The 22283-nt window shown below is 40.5% G+C and overlaps 1 protein-coding gene across 1 annotated transcript in view; it reads right to left on the bottom strand.

The window, feature by feature from the left end:
- agbl4 (AGBL carboxypeptidase 4) overlaps positions 1-22283 on the bottom strand; it is a 400933-nt gene that overhangs the window by 125116 nt on the left and 253534 nt on the right. The window contains exon 6 of the mRNA XM_049587376.1: positions 12034-12073. Within this exon, the coding sequence (XP_049443333.1) occupies positions 12034-12073 (40 nt within the window). The remainder of the gene's footprint in view (positions 1-12033; positions 12074-22283) is intronic.

Raw genomic sequence — 22283 nt, 5'->3', positions numbered from 1 at the left:
GTTGCTCACCTCTAAGATATGTAGTTATAGAAAGATGGAAGTAAATGGTGATGAAATGAGAGCTTAATGAATGAGTGTAGGTTTCAGCGTAACTCAAAGGGGGATTGGTCCAGTAGATAAAGATCGGCTGATGAAAGTCTGTACAGTTGAACAGAAAAAGAAACCGGTATGCACGAGGGGTTAACTTTCATTTATCTGCAGGAATAAAAAAAGATTAATGTTCTGACACAAAGCTGTCTTCTTCAAAGTCAAACAGTAAAGGTACCACCACAAAGACTTTAAATATTCTCCCTGTGTTTCATGCAGCAAGCATTTTATAGGAGTTAGAGGCGGCAGGGAAACTCTTACTACACCAATATGACAGAGCTCCATGAATGCAATTTGCAAGAGGACCAAGAAAAATACATCATATTCAAAACAACAGCAGCACCACCACCACAACAAAGACATAAATACATGATATATCACTATATTGTTTGGATGGCAGCCCGGAGACTTTCATCTGAAGAAATGGAAGCTATTAAATGGCTGAGAGAAGGCCAGACTGGTGCATTGTGTAAATTAGAGAAAACTCTGTTAACCCCACGTTCACACTGCAGACAATTTTCTTCCAAGTAATCCCAGTATTCTGACACGTGTTATGCAAATAGAGAGCCACTGTTAATGCTGGTGCTTCCTCAGAGAGAAAGAAAGGCTCATGGGAGTCTCCCTGCGCATAATGAAAAGTAAGAATTAAAAAGATTATTTCCTTTAAGTTTTACAAACAATTTTCTCTTATTTTTTTCATTTTATGAGGTTAGTGCTTGTCGTGTTTTAGCTGACCATAATGAGTTTGGTAGACAAATAACTTGTTGCTGATGGCTGAGCTTTCTGTAATAATTGGCTATCAACAGCTAAAACCAATTTCCATGTTTTTTTCCTAATGGCGTGTTTGTTTTATTAACTGTTGCCCCTCCTGGCAATTTGAGTAACTGTAATTGCCATCCTGGTAAGAAACCTCATTTTCATGTGTACTGTATTGGTGGAAGAGTGAAATGGACGATACATTTCTCTCACTTGTTAATTCGTCAGTTGTAGTACAAGTTAAAGATTAAGAAGACAAAGTAATGACTTAACCTCCAAATCACGGCTGTTTATCTAGATTTGTAGGTCATATTGTAGCTGATAACACATTTGCTGCACAGCGAGGGATTTCTCCAGCACACTGCAGATTCCTTCAAATTTATCATATGTATGTAATCACTGACTACTAGATCTGGGTATCAGCTATGGTGGTGCGTTCAAGGATTAATAGATGGGCCTATTGGGCACAGGCCCGGGGCCCACAGTGTCAGGGGCCCACCTGGCCTTCACCTGCAAAATCTTACTCAAATTAACATGCGGAGCAGAAAGAGACTCAAAATGACCACAGAGACACATTAAACAGCTACATGTAGACACAACTTGTCAACAAAAAAATTATAAAGACATGCAAAACAGCTGTAAAGAGACACAGAGAGACACATAATGACCACAGAGAAACACAACATGACTACAAAGAGACTCAAAATGAACACAAGAAGATGCAAAGCAACTACAAAGAGACTCAAAGGACCACAAAGGAATGAGAAACAAATACAAACATGCAAAACAAACACAAAAAGAGGCTAAATAACTGTGACATTCTGGGTCAATACCAATGTTCAAAATAATTATTTGGCCAATAGCCGATACTTACATAGATGTTTTTACATTGTTGTTTATCTTATTATTGTTGTTATTTATTCCTTCTTTTGGGCCAGCGACACAAAGAAGTCTACACTATAAAAAATAACTGAGCAGTTTTAAAGTTATTTAGCACATCATTACATTACCTTTGAATGAGTACAAATTCAATCAAACAAATTTATGAACCAACCTTTAAATTTTTCACACGGAAAAATTATATTGTTATTATATTTAATATGTCACGATTTCCTCTTTAAAATCTATTTCATAATGCTAGGGAAACATCAACAAATTTCTCCTTCAAACAACTATATTTATTCACATTTCTCACAAACACTGAATTTTACAGGATTACATTTGAACACATCTTGACAACTTTATAACTGACCTTTGCCTACTACTAATTTTTGCTGAATAGAGCTTGAACGCCTCATAATGTAACTTCATGTAACCTCTGTCAGCATTGGCTGCTAATGGCTAACGGCTAACGTTAGCTCTCCTGTTGCCAATGTCAACACATGCTGTTCACAATGTAGCATTAGCAAGGAAACAGTGGGGTGCATCCCCTGACACGTTGATAGTGAGTTTACTGGGTCTTTTGTCCCAAAGGCGTCCCGAGGAAGATCTGTTTGTCCTAAACATGTTTTCTTATGTCCCTGGGACAACGGACTCTATTAATCTCGAGTCCTGACGATAGGCTTATGGTAGATGGCAGTGGATATCGGCCAATACAGATGTGTGGCCAATAAGTAGGTGCAATCTGAGTCTGTCTTGCACCTCTGTAGGAGAGGTTTTGGGGCCCTCTGCATAGCTGTGCCCAGGGGCCCATTGTCTCATAATCTACCCATGCTGTGGTGTGTAAAATAAATGCACTTGTGACAGTGAATAATCTTACTGTAACAACTACCACCAAAAATTTGCTTGCATATTCAAACACTTGTAAGAATGGTGATTTTGGTAAGCTATTTAAGCCTGTAAAATTTTAGCTATGTTTGATTTGTGCACTCAGTGTATCCTCTGAATACTCCTCTATATGATCAAAAACATCCAGCCATTTTTTCAAACGATGCATCAAAACTTAAATTTAGCAACATGAGCTGCTGTTTTTCCTGCTTTGATGTCTGATTTTATTTAACATATGCCCTGACCAGGTTGTTTCCATGGCAACGATAAGGCTGAAATAATTACAGTTGTGACCATCGGCTCCATACTTAATAATCTTGTACGTATACTCCCGCAACTCACATGCTGGATTTACATACTTCAATTTCCAGACCAGACCTGTGTGGAATGAAAAGATTCAGACTCAGCATTTGAATGCGAGCAGCTGGCCGTGCAAAACGTGACCTCTGACCTCACAGATATGTACAGTGGTTTTGTCTGGAGAGAGCAAAGCAGGAAACACAAAGACTATCTGTAGAGAGAGGGGCGCTAATAAAGAGCATTTCTATTCTGTTCTGACAGAAACAGCAGGGAAATGGAGATACAAAGAGAAGTGATGGAGTGAAAAAGAAGAAAGTGAGAGGAGAGATCTGAGAACTGCCTATTATCTCCACGCTACTTCATTGCTTTAGACGCACACACACACAGGCGCACACACGAGCTGCATGCATCTGTGCACAAACCTAAAAGTGTGTGCACAAGTACACAAACACACACTCACTCACTCACACACAACCATCCTCTCAAATCTGCCCAGATCTCATGAATATGATTGACCTTTTTTCCACTGTAATGCTGAGAGCGCATAAAGGGGAAAGCAGAAACTAAACAGAGGCAAGCAGAGTTAATTTAGAACAACACATTATTGGTTGCTGACTGCAGATATGGAAAAGGACAATCTAATCGATAAACCAAAAGAATGACAATGGCCTCTCGAATCAATGTCTGCACCCCATTTTCTCACTGTGAAAAGACAAAGCCTTCCATGCAGGTGTTTTTGTTGTTTTGTTTTGTGCTGCCTGCACCTGTGTGTGTGGTATGTGTACCTGCTCGTATGCATGAGTGTGTGTGTGTGTCTACCTGGCTGCTGCTGTGGTGGAACAGTTGCCAGGACTAATCATTATTTAGTTGTGGCGGGGCTGGAAAGGTCAGCAGTCTGAAATGTCAGGCTGTGTTCAACAGGAGCCAGATGCAGCCGTGCGCTGCTCAAGTGTCCAATTAAAGAGGGCCGAGTGAGGTTTGAGTGGGTCTGTGTGTGGGAGTGAGTGAGCATGTGTGTGTGAGATGAGGAAGACAGAGTAAAGAGACACCGTGTGTGTGTTTTGTTCTTCACTGTGTGCATATATATCAGAGCCATATGTAGAGTATATATGCACTCAATTACATGTGCGGGAACACATGTGTAAGTGTGAGCAGCTAATGAACGCCACTAGAGACAGAGGCCAACAGAGCAGCGGGGGCAGAATCCTCATCAAACCTCTTTCTCTCTCTCGCACACACAGCACGTTATGAAGCCACTTGAGCCCATTAGTTTGTTCACACCCTGTGATTCCTCCTGCTGTCCATGCTATGGAGACGAGATGACGAGAGGTGAAAGGATAAAGAAAGGAGGGAATACACAAACACAGAGAGGGCACAAACAAAGGGGACGCGATAATGTAAGATCACTAATAAATAACAGGAGATAACGAGAGACGCTAAGTCAAACGAGCAGAGGCAGAAGTGCCAACAGCAGCGAGAAAGAGAGGCGCGCAAGAGGGTGACAAGGAGAAAGGGAGCGAAGGAGCGGAAACTCCTTTAATCTGCGGGGAGAAGGAGAGGGTGTCCTGCCTGTGTTTCCCTATCAGAGTCATTCATCTGAAAGCCTCACCTGCTCTTCATACAGCCATCATAATAACCTTCACCGTGTTCAATGTGTGCGTGCATGCGTGTGTGTGTGTGTGCGTGTGTGTGTCCGCTCACCCACTGTGAATAGTAATAAGCAGCAGGGCAGGATAAAATATGTCTGCCAAGTTAAGAATATAATAGACTTCCCTTCAAGGCCACACGTAACAACAGCCTGAATAAATGACCTGCAATAATTTACACAGCACACTGAGCTCTACACTGGTCAGAGGAAAAAACCTTTCAGTGAGAAGTAATTGAAAGCTATTTCAGTCTATCTGGGGCCCCTCCACGAGTGTAGCCTAAACCCTGAAGGGGGAAGTTCTACTGGAATATACTGTAAGCTCATTCAAAGAGGACATGCAAAAAATTTAAGATGTATTATGATGGTGACTGTAACCGTGTCATTTTTGTTTTCACCGGAGTAAAACTTTGTAGCCACAGAAAAATTCTCAGTATTTATTAGGTTGTTGAGCCATTTTACCTCATTTAAGACACCACAGAGTGCTAAAGTTTGTCGCAGTATAAAGACTAACCAACAAAGAATAGAAGGCAAAATTACAATAACCTTGGTGAGTACAGTGGCATTGTTAAGCACTCAGATTCCTTTACTTTTCCCTTTTCTGGTTGCTTAAAGTTTTAGTTAAAGTTGATTGTTTTTGCATTCAATTTCTACAATATAATGAAGCCGTGCAGAGACCTCGAAGGTGGTGGGAGCTTAAATGGAAGAGAAGGACTTCCTGTGACTGTTCACTTTGCGCAGCACAACAAAAGACGAGCAATTGCTGTGGTGGAAAAGAAAGAGTCCAGGCTTGCATGATGATGTACCCTGCTGTATCTGAAGGGTCCTGAAGATCATTAACAAACATTTAAATAAACAATACGTAATATTTTGCTGCCAGGGGTCTCTCAGGGGTCTCTCAGGGGTCTCGCAGGGGTCTCTTCCTCTTCAAAACAAACAGACCAAATGATTTAAACCACTAAAAACACTGATAAAACCAGTTTTATGTTACGAATCTGTGTTTCTCTGATGCTGTTCGGCTCATTGGCGAGGGGCTGCTAGCTCAGCACCTGCTAATGTGTGCTCACCTTTTTTCTCTGATAACTTAAGATCCAGAGGCCAGTTGCACAAAGCACCTTAACTTAAGACTTTCCTTAAAGTTAAGAGCTAAGGTTTCCTTGAGATAAAATCGGTTGTACAAAACATTAAGTTTTCTCCTTTAGGTTTCCTTAAAATGTTTACTCAACGATTGAAGTGTTTCTCATTGTCTTGGTCTTGTACTTGAGGAATTGCTTACAGTTTGTTGGACCTTACAAACCAAAGTAAGGAAAAAACACAAAGTACTGCTGACTCCAACACGGCTGAGTTTATGGAGATGAATGAGGAAAAGAAATGGCTTCCCGAGTGTTTTGTGACTAAGTCAAGTCAATTTATGATTGTGACCACCTGGAGTTGGAGCACTCACCTTTGCAAAGCTGCACTCCTCTAGTACCTTTACAATTAATGATTGCTCTGTGGTTTTATGCAATGGGATGATTTCAGTCAGTTATTGACAAGGTATTTCAAACTTAAGGAACAAACTTAAGGTGTTTTGTGCAACCAGCCCCAGACATTCAGGAGGTTCTTACAGGAAGCCGAATCATCCGCAGAGGTCTCTTCCTCTCCAAAACAAACAAACCTTGTGATTTAAACTGGTAAACACCATGACTTAACCTGTATCATGCTACAAATCAGTGTTTCTCTGATGCAGTTTGGTGCAGCAGGGGCTGGAGCCGAGCTACCACCCTTTGCTCAGCTTGCTTCTCTTAAATGTAAGATCCAGACATGATACGACTAAAATCCTTCATCTGATTAAATATATATAGTTAAAAATGACCAAGATCTAAAAAGTGTATCATAAAAATGTGGCTTAAAACTATATAAAAAGTCTATTTATGCCAGCTTCTGGCAGACAGCCTGACAAATGGTATCTAACGGCACTAACAGACTGACCATGTCCTTGATTAAAATCACAGATTTCTCTGGGTTTGAGCATCGTTGGAAACATTTGGGATAATGTAAGTATACAAATCAACAAAATATATAACACTAGTTTTAAGACACTTTAATGCAAAAAAGTTACATATTATATTTTTAAATAATGTGTTATAGATGTAAAACAGAACATGATTCTAAAACTCAGTGGCCTATTCTTCTGATTATTCAGAGTTTGAATTAGGTGGATAGTTTGTGAGAAATTTACCAGCGTTTTTTGAGCAACTTCCAGTTTTAGTATCACAAGCAGCCTAGTGCGTGGTGCAATTACCAAAACAGATATGGAGCATTTTTATGAGAGAGGCTGACAAAAGTCCATTCTACATCACATTTGACAGCCTGACTGGATTTTACCAACCTCAAAGAATTGCAGAAAATACCCTCTGCTCTACTTGAACAAACAAATCAAATCAAATGCCTAAAACATGAGAGATGGTGATAGCAACACAATGCTACACTCATAATGATCAGAGAGGGCACTGGAGACATGGCAGGACTGAGGGTGTCCTGTTGTCCTTAACGAAAAACCTGCTCCACAGCTCGAATGTGTTCAGATTGGTCTGAAAAGCCACGTCTGTAAACAGGACTCTTTTGTTTATTTGTTTATTTAAAGGATGGCAATCAGCTAATCTTCCCCTGGTCAACACCTGACATAATTTATCATTTAAATAGTTAGATTTCTAACATCAAAACCACAAAATACATTCGTAGACAGCTCCTCACAAATCAATCATGAACACACCTCATAAAATTAAACTTCCTGAGGTCACTTTGGTTCAAACTAGTGGTTGTATACATGTTATATATGTTATATGCTATACAGTCTTTCTCACATTCTGCCCCTTATTCCCAGTGCTTCCTGTCTCTCTGGTTGCCCTCTGTCAAACTATGAAGTCCAGAGGCGAGTCTTGCCTCCGCCCAGGGCCTGAGGAACAGCTGCAACATAAACCTGCTAAATTAACCCGGTCTCCACGAGCCTCACATAAGCATTATTCTAATCAAAGCATATTAGATCATCCAGATACTTTAGACATATGGGTCTCTGTATCCTCCTCGCCGTCCCCATCTGTTTCTCCTCCCCCGTTTTTCGATTTTCTCCTCGCTTTCCATCTCAGCAGATCCCTTGCACTTGCAGCTGCCTCTACAGTCAGAGACTGGCAGAGATTTCGAAAAAGTGCAGCTACTTTGTGACATGTTTCCACATCCAATCAAACTTGGAGCACCATATGCGCGTCTGACTAACTGCATGTTACGAGTTTGAGGTGTGCGTTGGATGCGGTTCAAACTACTTTCAAACAGTGCACATATTTTCCCTCTCACATGCAGACTGAAAATTCTGTGAGATTCTCTAACAGACATCAAACACTGAACAGAAAGTACACAAACTAGGCTCATAAAGATAAAGTGTTTCTTTTAAGTTCTTTACATGCAACTACATTTAAAATGCTTCCTCTTACAAAAACAATGCTAAGTCTGTCTGAAACAGTAAACAGTATTTTTGATACTGTATATATATTTTTTTATTGGAATGCTGTTTCTGTCGTGCATGGGTGTCTCAACATTGTGTCCTGCAAGAGGGATCACATTCTGCATATGAAAATATTTTGGAAGTGCATAGAGAATTGCAGCTGACTGCCAACAAATTATAGGACATGTTTACGACATTGTTTCAATAATGAGAGACTTATAAATATGTATATATTTGGGTTAGCATGAGGCATTTCAGTTGTGTGTATGAAAGAGTTTCAGACATGTACACCAGAGGGTTTCAGGAGCATATGCAAACGTGTCATAACATTTATATGTGAAAACACTTTGTAAACACACACAAGTAACATGTGTTAACATGCATGGTTAAGTCAAAACTACATCCTACTTAACAACACACACTTCACTTAACCCTTTCATATATAGTGGTCACTGCAGTGGACAGCTATTTAAAAAGACATTTTCTTGTGGGTTTTGATGCTGTAGTTGCATTTAAGTCACTACGGTGGACCCTAGTGGGTCATGCCACACACTGCCACCCACTGGCCAGGTGTTGTCAGTGCAACACAAATCTTTCAAAAGCAAGATGGCCAACGAAATGCAAGAAGTGTTGTGCAGTTCAAGAACATCTTGCCAATCCTTCTATAATGGGAAGAGGGATCTCTCCTCAGTTGCTCTTCCTGAGGTTTTCCTCGTTAAAGGGATTTTTTGGGGGGAGTTTTTCCTTATCCGCTGCAAGGGTCCTAAGGACAGAGGGATGTTGTATGCTGTAAAGCCCTGTGAGGCAAATTGTGATTTATGATATTGGGCTTTATAAATAAAATTGATTGATTGATTGATAAACAGGAGACCCTGGCAGGTAGATCAAATCTGGAAAAATTATGTAACTTCTAAGAAGTAATACGGTTGGTAATTCTTTCAAGTATTAATTTTATGTTGTGAGGAAATTACAATTAAATATCTGTCCACTAAACTGGGCGTCATGCATCGCTGACTACATTTCAACTACCATTAATATTATTACTGCAGCTTTGTTGTTCTTGAAAATACTTCATCTGCAGTGGCTGCAAATCAATTAATATAAGTCATTAGAATTTAATTTACAGTTTTTGTAACAGAAACAATATTTTCACAATATTTTGCAGAAAATGATCATTGAAAAAATTATATAGTTCAACAGGGGGATTTGGGTGAGGGAGGAGTAGAAAGAGAGGGGAGAAGCTGAGGAGTCAGGAGCAAAGTTCAACGCTTTTGCATGTTATTGTATTAGAAATTGTTAAAATATATGAACACACTGGTTTGACAGCGTTAAAAATATGTTGTTATAGTTTCACATGATAGAAATAAATTTTTAAATTGGTTGGTATTTCTTCAGTTGAAAACTTAAATGCATGCTGTCCACCCGTGTGGACATGTGAAAAACTTTTTCACGCCTAAAGAGGGATAAAAAAACACTTAAGAAAAAGAAAAATCTTGACTTAGGTTGTAATAATTCATGTATGTTGAAGAGCCATACATACATGCACTTACATGCAGTCACACAGTTACTCAGTCACGCACACAGACTGTGATCAGGTGTCACACAGACGCTGCCACATAATAAGAGTGTAATGAGAAACTTAAACTAGTAATCTAATTAGATCAAAACAAACACATTCAGTGGTTTGAATGTCTCAATCAACATGGTTTAATAACTAGTGTCATTAGAACAAATGTAATCCATCCCAGAAGAAGAACTTGGAGTGTTGTAACTTGACGGCTTTATCAGAAGTGTTATGAGAGCCTTCTGCTATCACTCCTTTAGGTGTCACTGTAACTGATAATAATGATGATAATTGGGCAATACAGGTATTGTCATACTGTGAAACCCCCATACTTAAGTTAGAGGTGCACTCCTGGACTTAAACCTCTTTACTTTTCCCACGTAAAAAACAAACAAACAAAAAAAAAAACACTACTGGGCAAGATCTTGAAAAACATATATATAACCTACTATGAGAATTCACTGGATCTTTTTCAGTGTAAAACAGTGTAAAAACTCGTAATGACTGACTGGATAAGTTGTTATAAATAGTTCAGTTTCTTGTTATAATGTAATAAGCAGGTATGTCATTGGCTATTATTGTGAAGTATCTTGTTATTTGGAAAATAAATGTTATGACACATTTTCACAACAACAGAAAAAATAATATGCGATACTTTTTGAGAAGATTATCGTACTGTGAAAATCTCACTCTTGCAACCGTACTCCAGAGCATGTGTGTTGGCCAGTCCTGTGTGAGCCCAGATTTTGGCACATGAACACTTCAGGGTCATCAGATGTAGACGACACATTCTCACTTTTACTTTGCCAAATATTGACACTTGGACAGTGTCCTGTTACATCAAAACATGATGCGCTAAGGACCCCTTGTGCATCAGTTTTTGACGTTCAGGGATGGAATGTCAATTTACGATCATTAGGATTACATACATTTGCTTTCAACCTTTGAACAGCCACCTTCCGATTAATGGACGACCCGCTCTACCTCTGAGCCACAGTGGCTCCAAACTTAGGACATTGGTAAAAAACAACAACATTTTCAGGTTTACTTCCTTAAGTTTAGACAACATAAGGACATGCTTAGGTTTAGAAATAAAAGAAACTCTCCTGACTTTCTCACTCTTAATACTATAGTACTTGCCTGGAGAATCAACAAATGCTGCCTCCCAGGGCAGCCATACTGTTGCTTAAGGGTGCCTCTGTGCATTAGTGTCTGACACCAACAAGCCACAGACCAAACACCAGTATTAGACAGGTTCAGAGTGAGACTGGGTTGATGTAGCAGACATGGCATATTATAATTGCATAGATTGAGGTTCTAGTCACAGAGGGTTTCTTTGTCTGTGAAATGATATAAAATTGTACAACTGCAAATCGTTCTGTGATAAGGTATGTGTGTTTCTTTTCTAGGTGCAAATTATTTTAGAAGAATATTTTACAGAAGTAGGACCTGCAGTCTTTCTTTATTTGTAAAATCTCTGTCTCAGTCATTTACATACGGAGATGAAGTTAAATCACATATTATTCTTGTATCTCTTGTAGTCTTTATGAATCTTGCTTTGTTTGAAAGAAAAAATATTGAAAAAGAAGGGTAAAATAACTGTGATAAAAAGTCATGTGACCCATGTATATTTAGCACACCTGTGAGTGCTCATGTGATTCTGCTGAGCGAACTTGAAGAAGCCATGGGCGAAACGTGTTGTTTGCTCTTAATAAAATCACAGTAATGTAATTTAGTGTGTGGTGGTTTATGTTCATGATTTTATCTGAGATGTTCCTGCGGCCGACCAGCACCTGATCCTCAACACCGGCTGTGCAGAGGGAGTCCTGTTTACCTACAAAATATTTTACTTTAAGTCTTCAGTTTTGTGCTCATTTTATGTTCAGTGCTTTGTAAATAAATTTCCACCACGCACACAGTACGCTTGGAGGCATTTGCCCTAATGACTTGTGTGACTACAACTTAATTCCTGGGCTCTATATTATCCAACATTATGAGCTTCAAGGCAACAGTTCTTTGACATGTAATGCATCGCATCATAAGACAGCACCCCTTCACACAGCTCAAGTAACTGACCAGCAGCCATCAAATCAGCAGTGCTTCCGCTTCAGGGTTTTCTCCACAACACAAGCACTCTGTTATCTGCCCTCGTCCCTCCACCCAACTGTGAAGTTATGTGTTTGTGTAGGAAAGCAGCGTCCAGAAAACAGCTTGTAACCCTTTTAGCGTCTCAAAGTGGGTTAGAGGGAAATACACTGGGTGCCATACTGGCATGTTTCTGTCAAATCCATATCATACCACATGAAAAACAATGAAGAACACGGATGCTGAGCTTCCTGTGGGAGCATCACAGAGCAGCTTTACATCAGTGGTGGAGTGGTGTTAGAGCAGAGAGGTGGATGGAGGGAGAAAGTAAAGATTTGAGGGACTTACCAGGGTTGGTGATGGTTAGCAGGTCTAGACGTCGTTGTTGCTGGAAGAAAAAGAGAGAAGGAAGTTAAAGAAATGTGATTAAATGATCATCAGTCTTCACTTGCATTTCTCTTTGTAACATTTGACTCAGTAATTCTTGTGTCAACATTTTTTACAAAGAAGTCTGAGATACTTCTTCAGAGTAACAAAACTGTACTTCTAGTAAGGTTAGTCTCGGTGTAGCTCAACATCCAACATGAAGAATCTCCAAGCGGGTACAACTATATTTTCAAAGCGGTTTCCTCAACACTGCGTGTGAGTGTGTGTGCGTGTAAGTGTGACCTCATGGGTTTTGATGGAGTGTGTTTGAAAGAGTCTGCAATTTTACACTTGATGTCTCCAGCAGCTGAGAAGGAGTCTAGAGGAGGCGCTAGCTGGCTGCCCCTCTCTTTAACCTGCTGCCTCCCCACACACACACACACACTTACAAGACACACACACTTGACTGTTGAGCACTGCAGTAATCAACACCTCAGCCCTCCTCATCTACCAGTCCCTCAGGAAAGAAGATCTTCACATCCTAGGAAGGGATGAAGGGTCTGTGTTCGTGTTCGTGTGTGTGTGTGTGTGTGTGTGTGTGTGTGTGTGTGTGTGTGTGTGTGTGTGTGTGTGGCTAGGTCACAGTCAAAGCCAGCTTTTAGGAACAGACTTCATTAATATTCAAGCACCATACTAACCAGTTGCTGAGAGGGATAAGCAAAGAGACTCTCAGCTACTCAGAGTCCTTCTCTCCTCACATACAGTGCTGCCTGGAGTGGGACTCTCTGATAGGCTACTAAACACTTATTTCAGTATTTAGCAGATGCTCTTACTCAGACTGACTTACTGATTCATAATATACAATATGAGTGGAGAGGAGTCCACTGGGCGCAACACTGGAATATACATTCACCAACACTGTAGGAGAGTAAAGAAGGTTAACAGTGCTTTGACAATTTGTCTGTCATCTAAAAAAATAAAGTTTGGCTTAAAGGTAAGAAGGAAAATAACTTTCAAGCAGGTCTGGGCAACTCATTTAAATCTATTTTCAGTTATGATTTTGGCTTCAAATAATTATGAAAACAAGATAATCAAGATAAAACAATTATTGTGCCACATTCTGTTTCGCAGTGATGCTCTTGTTTTGTCATATTAATCAAGCGCATCCCTTTTCTTTACAGCAGTGCGCTCCTGCTAAATTTAGCAACTTTTCAGACCCCTTACTGACTTCATTACTATGAGGTGACTAGCAAAGAATTTAGCAACTTATTCAGAACATCAGGGGGAAAAGTTAGAAACGAAATTTCAATATGTTTCATTCTCTCGCACACTGCTCAGTCATTACAGTTGACTGCTCTCCTCTTGCGCCATGTATATATTTTTTAATTTATTTTTTAATTTATTTTACTTTTGACATTTCTCTTTTTAATTTTTTTTCAATTAAATGATAGCTAAAGTTATAGAAAACCCACTGTTGGAAATACTTTTTAAAAATTATTTCAATAAGTGCATGATGTTTCCAAAATAACTGTGACTATGATTTTTGCCATAATCAAGCATCCCTACTTTTTAGGTTGTGACAGGGTGTGGTGTTTGTGTGTTTCCCGCTGAATATAAGTTTTTCCCTCTGCTATTGTATTGCATATCCATAAAATTTGAAAACAACAACAACAACAACAACAAAATAAAATAACGTGATCAAAGTCCAGGCGGCCAAGGCAAGGATATCCTGACATTTAGTCCCTTGTATGGGTCAAGCTCCAAAAACACAGTGGACTCTAGGTCCTAGTAAACTAACATTGAAATACAAAATATAAAATCACTGGAGTGCCCCTTTAAAGTTGTTTTATAGAACATAATGATAATAGAAAAAATAAAAGATAAAATGATTTTTTTTTTAGGTTTATTTAATCTAAAGTTAAATATAATGTATGCTTTGTTTTTCAATGTATTTAAATGTTTTACTGAGTAGAATTTTTTTTTTGTAAATTATTGTGTGTCGATGAGAACCATGTGTTGCCGACACACTGCAGAAAAGGTGGTGTGAGGGGCTTTTTGGAGAGCTGAGTCTTCAGTGAAGTACTGAAAAATAATAATGATGCTTGTGCTGTGACTGAGGGAAGGTCATTTCAACAAGATGCTTCCTTAGTAGGAAGATGCTCCACTAACATTTTAGTATCTGGGTGTTAGATACGTTTCTTTGCTGATTTTGCTTTGAGTAAATGTACACCAGCACAGTACAGGCTGCGGGTTGCCTGTAAAGATATGGCTCTAGTGCCCTATGTGTGTGTGATGGAGGAGGTATGGATGCTGGGGTGGGTGACCATGTAAGCAGTAGAGGTCACTGTGACAACATGAGACACGGAGCAACAAGAGAGCAAGCTGAGATCACATAGTCCACCGCTACACATACACTCACTTACACAAAGATTTACACGCACATGGCCTCCACTCCCAACCTCCAACTCTCTCTACACACGCACGCACGCACACACACTCTGCTGCTACCACCTGTGGAGGCTACTGACCCTCTACAATCAGTCAGATATGGAGCTGCAGCAGGAATCAATAAAATCAGAGAAACATTTACACATCTAGTTCTCCTCAGCACTGCTGTATAGAGGGAAAGCCTTGATTAGAACAGCTACTGTCAGCCGCTATCACTCCCTTAACTACACCAGAAAACATTATATCACGTTACATTTAGATTTCTTTAGCAAATCCTGCTCTGTCTGTACAGCAGTAACTAACATAAAAGAATCCCTGATTAGTACATCTGCTTTTTGCATATCTTGTGCCTTGTGATACTGTACGCAACATAAATTGGGCAGTATACTTCTAGTAAATGGTGTAGAATAAAAGCAAATGCAGATCTGTCCTGTCCAAATTTTTAGAACTGGAAGAGGTTAATTTAATTATCTCTTGGATAGTGTAGCACCCTCTACTGGCTCTCCAGTTCTCTGCAAGTGAAACTAGAGGAGACTGACTACCATAGCATCATGTGAAAAATCATTTCTCAGTTTGTATTATGGTGTGAATATAAAGCACCGCAGATGTATGGAATCAGGAAGACACACACGTATATGTTCACTCACCACTGTGAGAACTTCTAAACCTGACAGCATTTCAAATCTATTTCCAAAATCCTGACACACACACACACACACACACACACACACACACACACACACACAAACACTCTGTAACAAACAGAAGAGTGTGAGCACTGTTCAGCCTGCCAGTACTTATACACAGATAATGAATCTATGGTGGAGCATTACAACACACTACCACTGCTCTCTCTTCCCGCTGCTTTTGTTAGTCCTTAACATGGATAAGGTGCTTAGTGTTCCTTAGGAGGGAGAAAGAGACGGACCGACACACACACACACACACACACACACACACACACACACACAAAGAGGGAGAGAGAGTGGGGGTGTGGTGTGGTGTGTGTGTGTGTGTGTGGGGGGGGGGGGGGATCTGACACAGAGAGAATTACATTAGCAAAAGCATTTCAGGGCAGAAAATAGGATTGAATTAATCTTTATCAAACACAGCCAAGAGCTGAGGGATCACACCCTGGTTGAAGCCAGCCCTGCCTCAGAGCGGCTGGCCACTGCCCTCTCACTACCATAATGACAAAACACCCACTGTAGCAGATTAAACCAACAACACTGTGTTTATTATTGGTAAAATGATTGATTTGTGGGGTTCACCTTTACACAGGACAATGTCAGTATGTTTTGATATTTGAATGCCACAAAATGATACTTCTTCATGGCTGTCATCTTAAGGGCGCTTTCACACCTGCCCTGTTTGGTTTGGTTCAATCAAACTCAAGTTCATTTGCCCCCTTAGTGCGGGTTGTTTGGGCAGGTGTGACCACAGCAATCACACTCAGTTGCGCACTAAAACAACCGGACTGAGACCTGGTGGTCCGAGGTGGTCTCGGTCCGGTTACAAACGAACTCTGGTGCGGTTCATTTGTGGTGAGAACGTGCTCCGACCTCGATCCGAACCAACTGCAGTCACATGACACTTTTTTGTGTTAAACATGAGCATGTTACAGTCCTGGAGGTTTATTAATGTGGGCCTCCTCCTGTACTGCCTTAATATGCACATTCAGCACATCCAGTGCCAACACATTCTCACTCTGAACTCGTCACATATTGGCGTTTAGTTTCCACGTCCACATAAAATGTGAAAGTTACCCTGGGCGCGTTGGCTGTTGAAGCTCTGGGACACCGTGTCCCGTGGAAATTCTGACCAATCAAGAGCAGCTTTCTCATGCAAGGCATTTTATCTGGTCCACTTGTAAATGCTGCCATGAGAACATGAACCAACTCTAGGCAATTGTGCAACTTTGAAACAAAATTAGTCCCTGATTCAGACCAAAGCAAGACAACTCTAGGTCTGAAAGCACCCTAACAGATACTAATTGGACTGACCTGATGCAGTAGGCCACATTTGTATAGAACTCCAAGAAGGTTAAATCATTATTTGCAAAAAGAAATCTCTCTGGCTCAGGTACACAGATGTTTACCACAGGTGAATCTAGACTGGACCTGCCAGTTGAAGTGTTATTAGGTCAGAAAACAAGGAAGCAGTTGGGAGCCAGAGGTGACGGCCACTCCAGCTGTCACCGTAGTCCAGCCAGCCAGCATGGACTCTGGGGCTCTGCAGCCAGCAGAACAGTAAACAATACTGATACAGACCAAAGAGACTGGAGTCCTGCATTGTCTTAAAATAGCTACAGTGTTATATGAGAACATAATTTAGTTTTATTTTTCTAGGCATGTAACCTGACTAGGCAGCCCGCTTCTGCACTTCTATTTTTGGATGTTTTATGAGCACAGATCCAGATAAAGTTCGATCTTTAGCTCCATAAGTGGGAAGATGCAATTTTGCAAAGACTCCAAAACAATGTAAAATTGATATTCTGACTAAAAGACAAACTGCTTAGTTTCTCTATAAATGTCTTTATCAGATTCTCTGGTTAGTAGATTCTATTAGTTTCTTTGGAATATCACGAAAAAAAGCATTTTCTTATTTAATAAATAGTCTTCTAATATGAGTCTGACAACCCCCACCCCCTCCTAAAGAAATCTATAATGTTCTAATCAGTATAAATATGGTCATTAACAGAACCAATCAGCGGACTGAGCCACCATCCTAATCTGGGTGGGAAGGGGAGGAAAGGGGGGGGGGGGGGGGTCAAATGGAGTGACAGCAGTGGAAAAGCCATTAATGTACTAAACCCCTACTTTATGACTAAATTAAATATTCATGCACAATCTACCCAAAACCCATTTGCCAACATTTCCTCCAGAATTTACTTTTCATATTTGCTGATTGTTATCACAGAGAAAAGAGAGCGTGAGGAAGGAGAAGGAGAGGCAAAGGAGCCGGCGGGGAGGGGAGGGGGGAGTAACTAAAATCCCAGCCATCATTTTGTAGCTCATTTCAAATTAATTTAAAGCCAATATGGCTAAATTACACAGCCGCCATCCAACTACTTGCATAGGTTTCAGTTTTTTTAAGAAATAATTTGATCAGCTGGGAAATATATTGTGTGTCTGATTGTTTCCCGACAATGCAATGTTATAATAATAAAATTATTATCCTCATTATTTGTATTATTAGTTGTCATATTAAGCTCTCCTACATCAACCGTTACCACCATGATCTAGCATAAACTTACAGTATATAAACTTACTTACAACATGTGACCAAAAATAATTTTTTTGCCACTTGGTGGAAGTGGAAACCACACAATACACACACACAATATTGACACATAGCTTTTAAGCTGATATGACAAGCTTGTTCTCAAACAGCCAGCAGATATGGAACATTAAAGTCCAAGTGAAACAGAAGTTAGAGCGTCTTGAGCTTCTGTACTGTGACATGTTTCCCAGTGAAACAGAATATTTGACTGGTGTACAGTTACAAGAGGGATTTAAATCAGATCCATCGCATTTGTACTGCTAAAAATGGGCGGGTAGAGTTTAGCGTGATACAGAACTACAGCGGACTGCTGGCTCCACACACACCTCAGTGTGTTAGAGTGTTAGATCAGGAGGAGGAAGAGGGAGAGATAAATGAATGAATGAATTTGATTTTTAAGTGAATGAATTAGACCTCAGACACATTGTTTCAGAAGTGAAACAAAGGTTTAGTTGTTGAAAAGTGGTATGTCATGACATTAATGCTTGACAGTGTTAGCTGATGGGATAGTGGTATCTGTCAGGGAGAAACCGAGGAAGTCCATGGTATGCTCCATGTAATGTTGATGGTTGAAGTGGGCCGCTGTGAAATGCCTTGTGTATAATCTGGAGCTGTCACAGATACCACTTTCCTGAAGGGAATTCATTCCAGCCCGTGGCCCTTAATCATGGTATTTAGGGAAACAAAGACACAGTGACGTTGCATACTGTTGCTAGCTAGCTAACTAGCTCTGTGTGGCTAAAAGTTGCAGATTCATTGATGGGTGGATGTTGTGATCAGTAGGACTAATTAAGTATAAAAAACTCAACATTGTCAACGATAATTAAGTGCCAATGTCCTCGAACAAGATGACAATAAAGTCCCAATGGCTTCAAATGAGTACTTCCTAATTAAAGGTGTTGTAGCTTCTTACTGTTGCTAAAATTTCAATTCAAATTTGTTGTAATATCAAACTACAAACATTATTAATCATAAATAAACAAGTTTCAGCCATAAAATGTGATCAGGTTTTGGCCCTTGTCCACTTTTGTATTGGGATTGGCTGCGGACTGACTTGGCAGAGATGGCTGCCATCTTGTTTTTACATGGATTATTGTATTGTGCTCATACTACCACTAGATGGCACAAAAAAATGTCCACGAATGAGGTCAACAGGTCTCAGTTTTAAGTACAATGAAGTACAAGGTCAAGTAAACCCAAAATGGGAGGTCCTCATTTGAGGACACAGGGTCTCAGGAGGATATAACTGATTGAAATTGGTTGGTACTAGCTGTACTATGTACTATGTAAACCAGGCATCTCCAAAGTCCTGCCTGGGGGCCGATCGTGGCTGTAGGGCCGATTTCAAACAGCTTTCAGCTTGTCTTTCAAAATATACTATATGTGGCTCAAGTAAGTTAACTTAGCATTTTTTCAGGTCACCCCACGATGGCAGGACTATCAAACAGTTTGTAGACATGCAGCAAGAAGGACCTAAAACATTAACTAATGTGTTTTTACAAATAGATGGTAAACAAGGAAATGGCAACAAACATTTCCTGCTAGATAGCAGACATGACCACAGAAAAGAAAAAAAGTCAAGAGCCAGGTTGCCGCCTTCATGAGTGGTAGAAAGTCGAATACGTTTTCCTGAGCAGTTGCATCTGTCTCATTTGTGTGTGTTATATGACACGAGAAGCAGCTGGCCCTCAGGTATTTTCACATTATCTAATCTGGCAACCTTACAAAAAAGTTTGGGCACTACTGATGTAAGCACACGTAGTATTTCTCATTTCATTTCAACTTTAATAACAATAGCATGCAAAAGTCAGTCCAATGTTTACACTCCTTTTGGCTCTGTTTTCCTCTCCACCAACTCCTACAGGGGAAGTATCTGGCTCTTTAGCTGCTAAATGCTCCACTATGCTCACCAGCTAGCATAGCATAGCTCACTATGTCTGTCTGCATTTCCGTGATGGGGAATGGGTTTTCAAGTTGTTTTTTGGCTGAAAACAGCTGCCTGCTGAGGCTGCAAATGATGCTGTTAGTGTGGTGAGAGTGAAACCAAACAGTAAAAGTTGAAAAGCTGAAGCAAACCAATGAGATGAAAGATGCTAAAACCCTCAGTGGAGTTGGGGGGAACAGCTGAGTGGGTTGGTAATACTCTGTGGGTTCTTCACTACACATGACCTCTTTCACATGCAACTTGTCAGGTATTCTATTGTTAATATAAAAATAATAATTATTGCTGATTTAGGGACTTAACATTGCCTAATATGAGCATGCTCAGTTCCTGGCCTTTTGTCTAAATGCAGCGTTGACATTACAGCTTGCTAAGTGCGTTAATTATTACTGTGTGCTGTGATCCTGGTTTCATCCCCCTGCTCTCTTGATGAGGTCACGTACAGGAAACAAGCATCTGCATCCAGTCCCACTGCTCTCTCCTGTGAACCATAAACACACTCACGCAAACACACACACACAAACAGCCCCGTATTGTATATCCAGGGTCAGGGCAAGGGTCGATGGTTGATGGGATTGTGAGTGAGAGAATCGCTGTCAACAGTCTGACTCATCTTCCATCTTCCTCTGGCCCTCTCATCTCGGCTGTCTACCTCATCTGGCACCTAATCTGACTCACTACTTTCGCTTCTGTGTATGCTCACACAGCACACACCCCCACCCCCACTCCCACCACCACCCCACCCAACACACACACACTGATCTGTAGCGCTGTCTGTGTGTCTAACTGTGTCTTAGTCATCGTCCCTTGGTAACAAAGAGGGGAGGTGAGGTAAGAATGAGCTAATGGGCTGAGCTTTTTAGGTTACATTTGGGCGTGGCTGTCTGGCCCGCTAAGATCAAGTGCATCATAAAGCCAGAGAAATACAGGTGTTCAGGATGCAAGGCTTCCTAAAATAACAAAATGTAATAGTTTAAAATTCTCATAACTTGTTTAATTTCTATATAAAAATGTTGTGCATCAGATATTCGACCTTTCAATATATCACAATTTGTTTGACTTGAGGAAAATTGTGCATGTGCATTTTGCCAGAAAAATCAAGACACTGAAGACAGAAAAAAACCTGCCACTGGTCCGTTCCAGTAGAACAATGGCTTCTCGCCAGTAGAAATGTGATCGTGTCTCTTGCATGATGGTGTCAGGTAATGTGTGTTGTGGCGCTGAGAGGAAGAGAGAGAGAGGATGGGAGCAGAGGGGGTGGAGAGCAGGGCGTTGTTGCGTGACCAGGAGCCCTTGGTTAAAAATACAACAAACCAAATAAAAGATTTATTCCTTCTGAGAGTGGAGAGCAGCTTCCTCTTGAACGGAGGGAGAGGACAGCCACGGCCACCTGCACAGGGCACACAGTCCTCCCTGCTGCTGCAGTTATTGCACTCCCTCTAACACTGCAGTAATCTGATAATGTGCACAACAGCGGGCATGTACAGATAATACGTGGAGCTGATGCTGACACATGAATATGGCAGGATTCAGTCAAACACACACATGCACACTGTATGGTCATACAGATACACGCACCATGCCATCGCCTTTCTCATAGCAGTTAAAAAACATGATTCAATTCCATCTCGATTTCATTAAATATTCATGAAGACCAATTAAAAGAGCAGCTAAGCTGGCTGTGAGGACCCTTTCCACCATCTTTCTGTCATAGGCAGTCTGTCAGGTTGCCTGCTTTTTGAACAAGGACCCCATGGGTCTAGGCTGCATGACCATGGCACCCCACTTGCCTCTTTTCCAATACTCAGGCTTCTTCTTTGAAGGCAATGACTTGGTGCAGCCGGTGCAGTGTTATCAACCAGAAAATGTCCCCTTGGCACATACTCTGAAACTAGGATGGCCATGGGCGTGGCCTCTGTTAAGCGGGTTAACAATGTTAGACTGACGTTGTGCAAGTTTGTCAAGTGCATTACTGCCTGTGACAGCCAACTGGACAACACATCTCTTCCACTTGAGACTGGATCCAGAGGTGAGTCATACCTCACAGACACCCATGGTAAAATGCCTAACTTTACTGCAGAAATAAATACGTTTACAGCCTGGTACCAAAAACAGTTTTGGGTTCGATAACTAATTAACCCATTCATGACAACTGTGCGGGGGCGGGGATATTATATAAGTCACCCATTTACAATGTATCATTTCATCAATCTTTAAGTGATAAAAAATAATAATAATAATAATAATAATAATATATATGTGTATATATATGTAATAAATAAATACATGAATATAAAACAAGACGGCCAAAATGCTGAACTTGAGGCTTCAAAACACGAATCAACAAACCAATGTGTGACGTCACAGTGGCTGTGTCCATTATTTTATCCAGTCTATGGGAAGACCACTGACTTCTGTGGAAATGCATGCAGAGGACACTGATGGCTTCACACACTAAAATACAGTTACTGTAAATTACACAGTCTGTGTTGGAAACAACTGTGTTTAACGTGAGGGTGTGGTGTTTTAAAACAAGCCCTAGGATACCCCAGATCTGAAA

The sequence above is a fragment of the Epinephelus fuscoguttatus genome, linkage group LG10 (genome assembly GCF_011397635.1).
Source record: "Epinephelus fuscoguttatus linkage group LG10, E.fuscoguttatus.final_Chr_v1".
Taxonomy (NCBI): domain Eukaryota; kingdom Metazoa; phylum Chordata; class Actinopteri; order Perciformes; family Serranidae; genus Epinephelus; species Epinephelus fuscoguttatus.
Note: the sequence above shows the minus strand (reverse complement) of the source record. Positions and strands in the feature narration are given on the sequence as shown.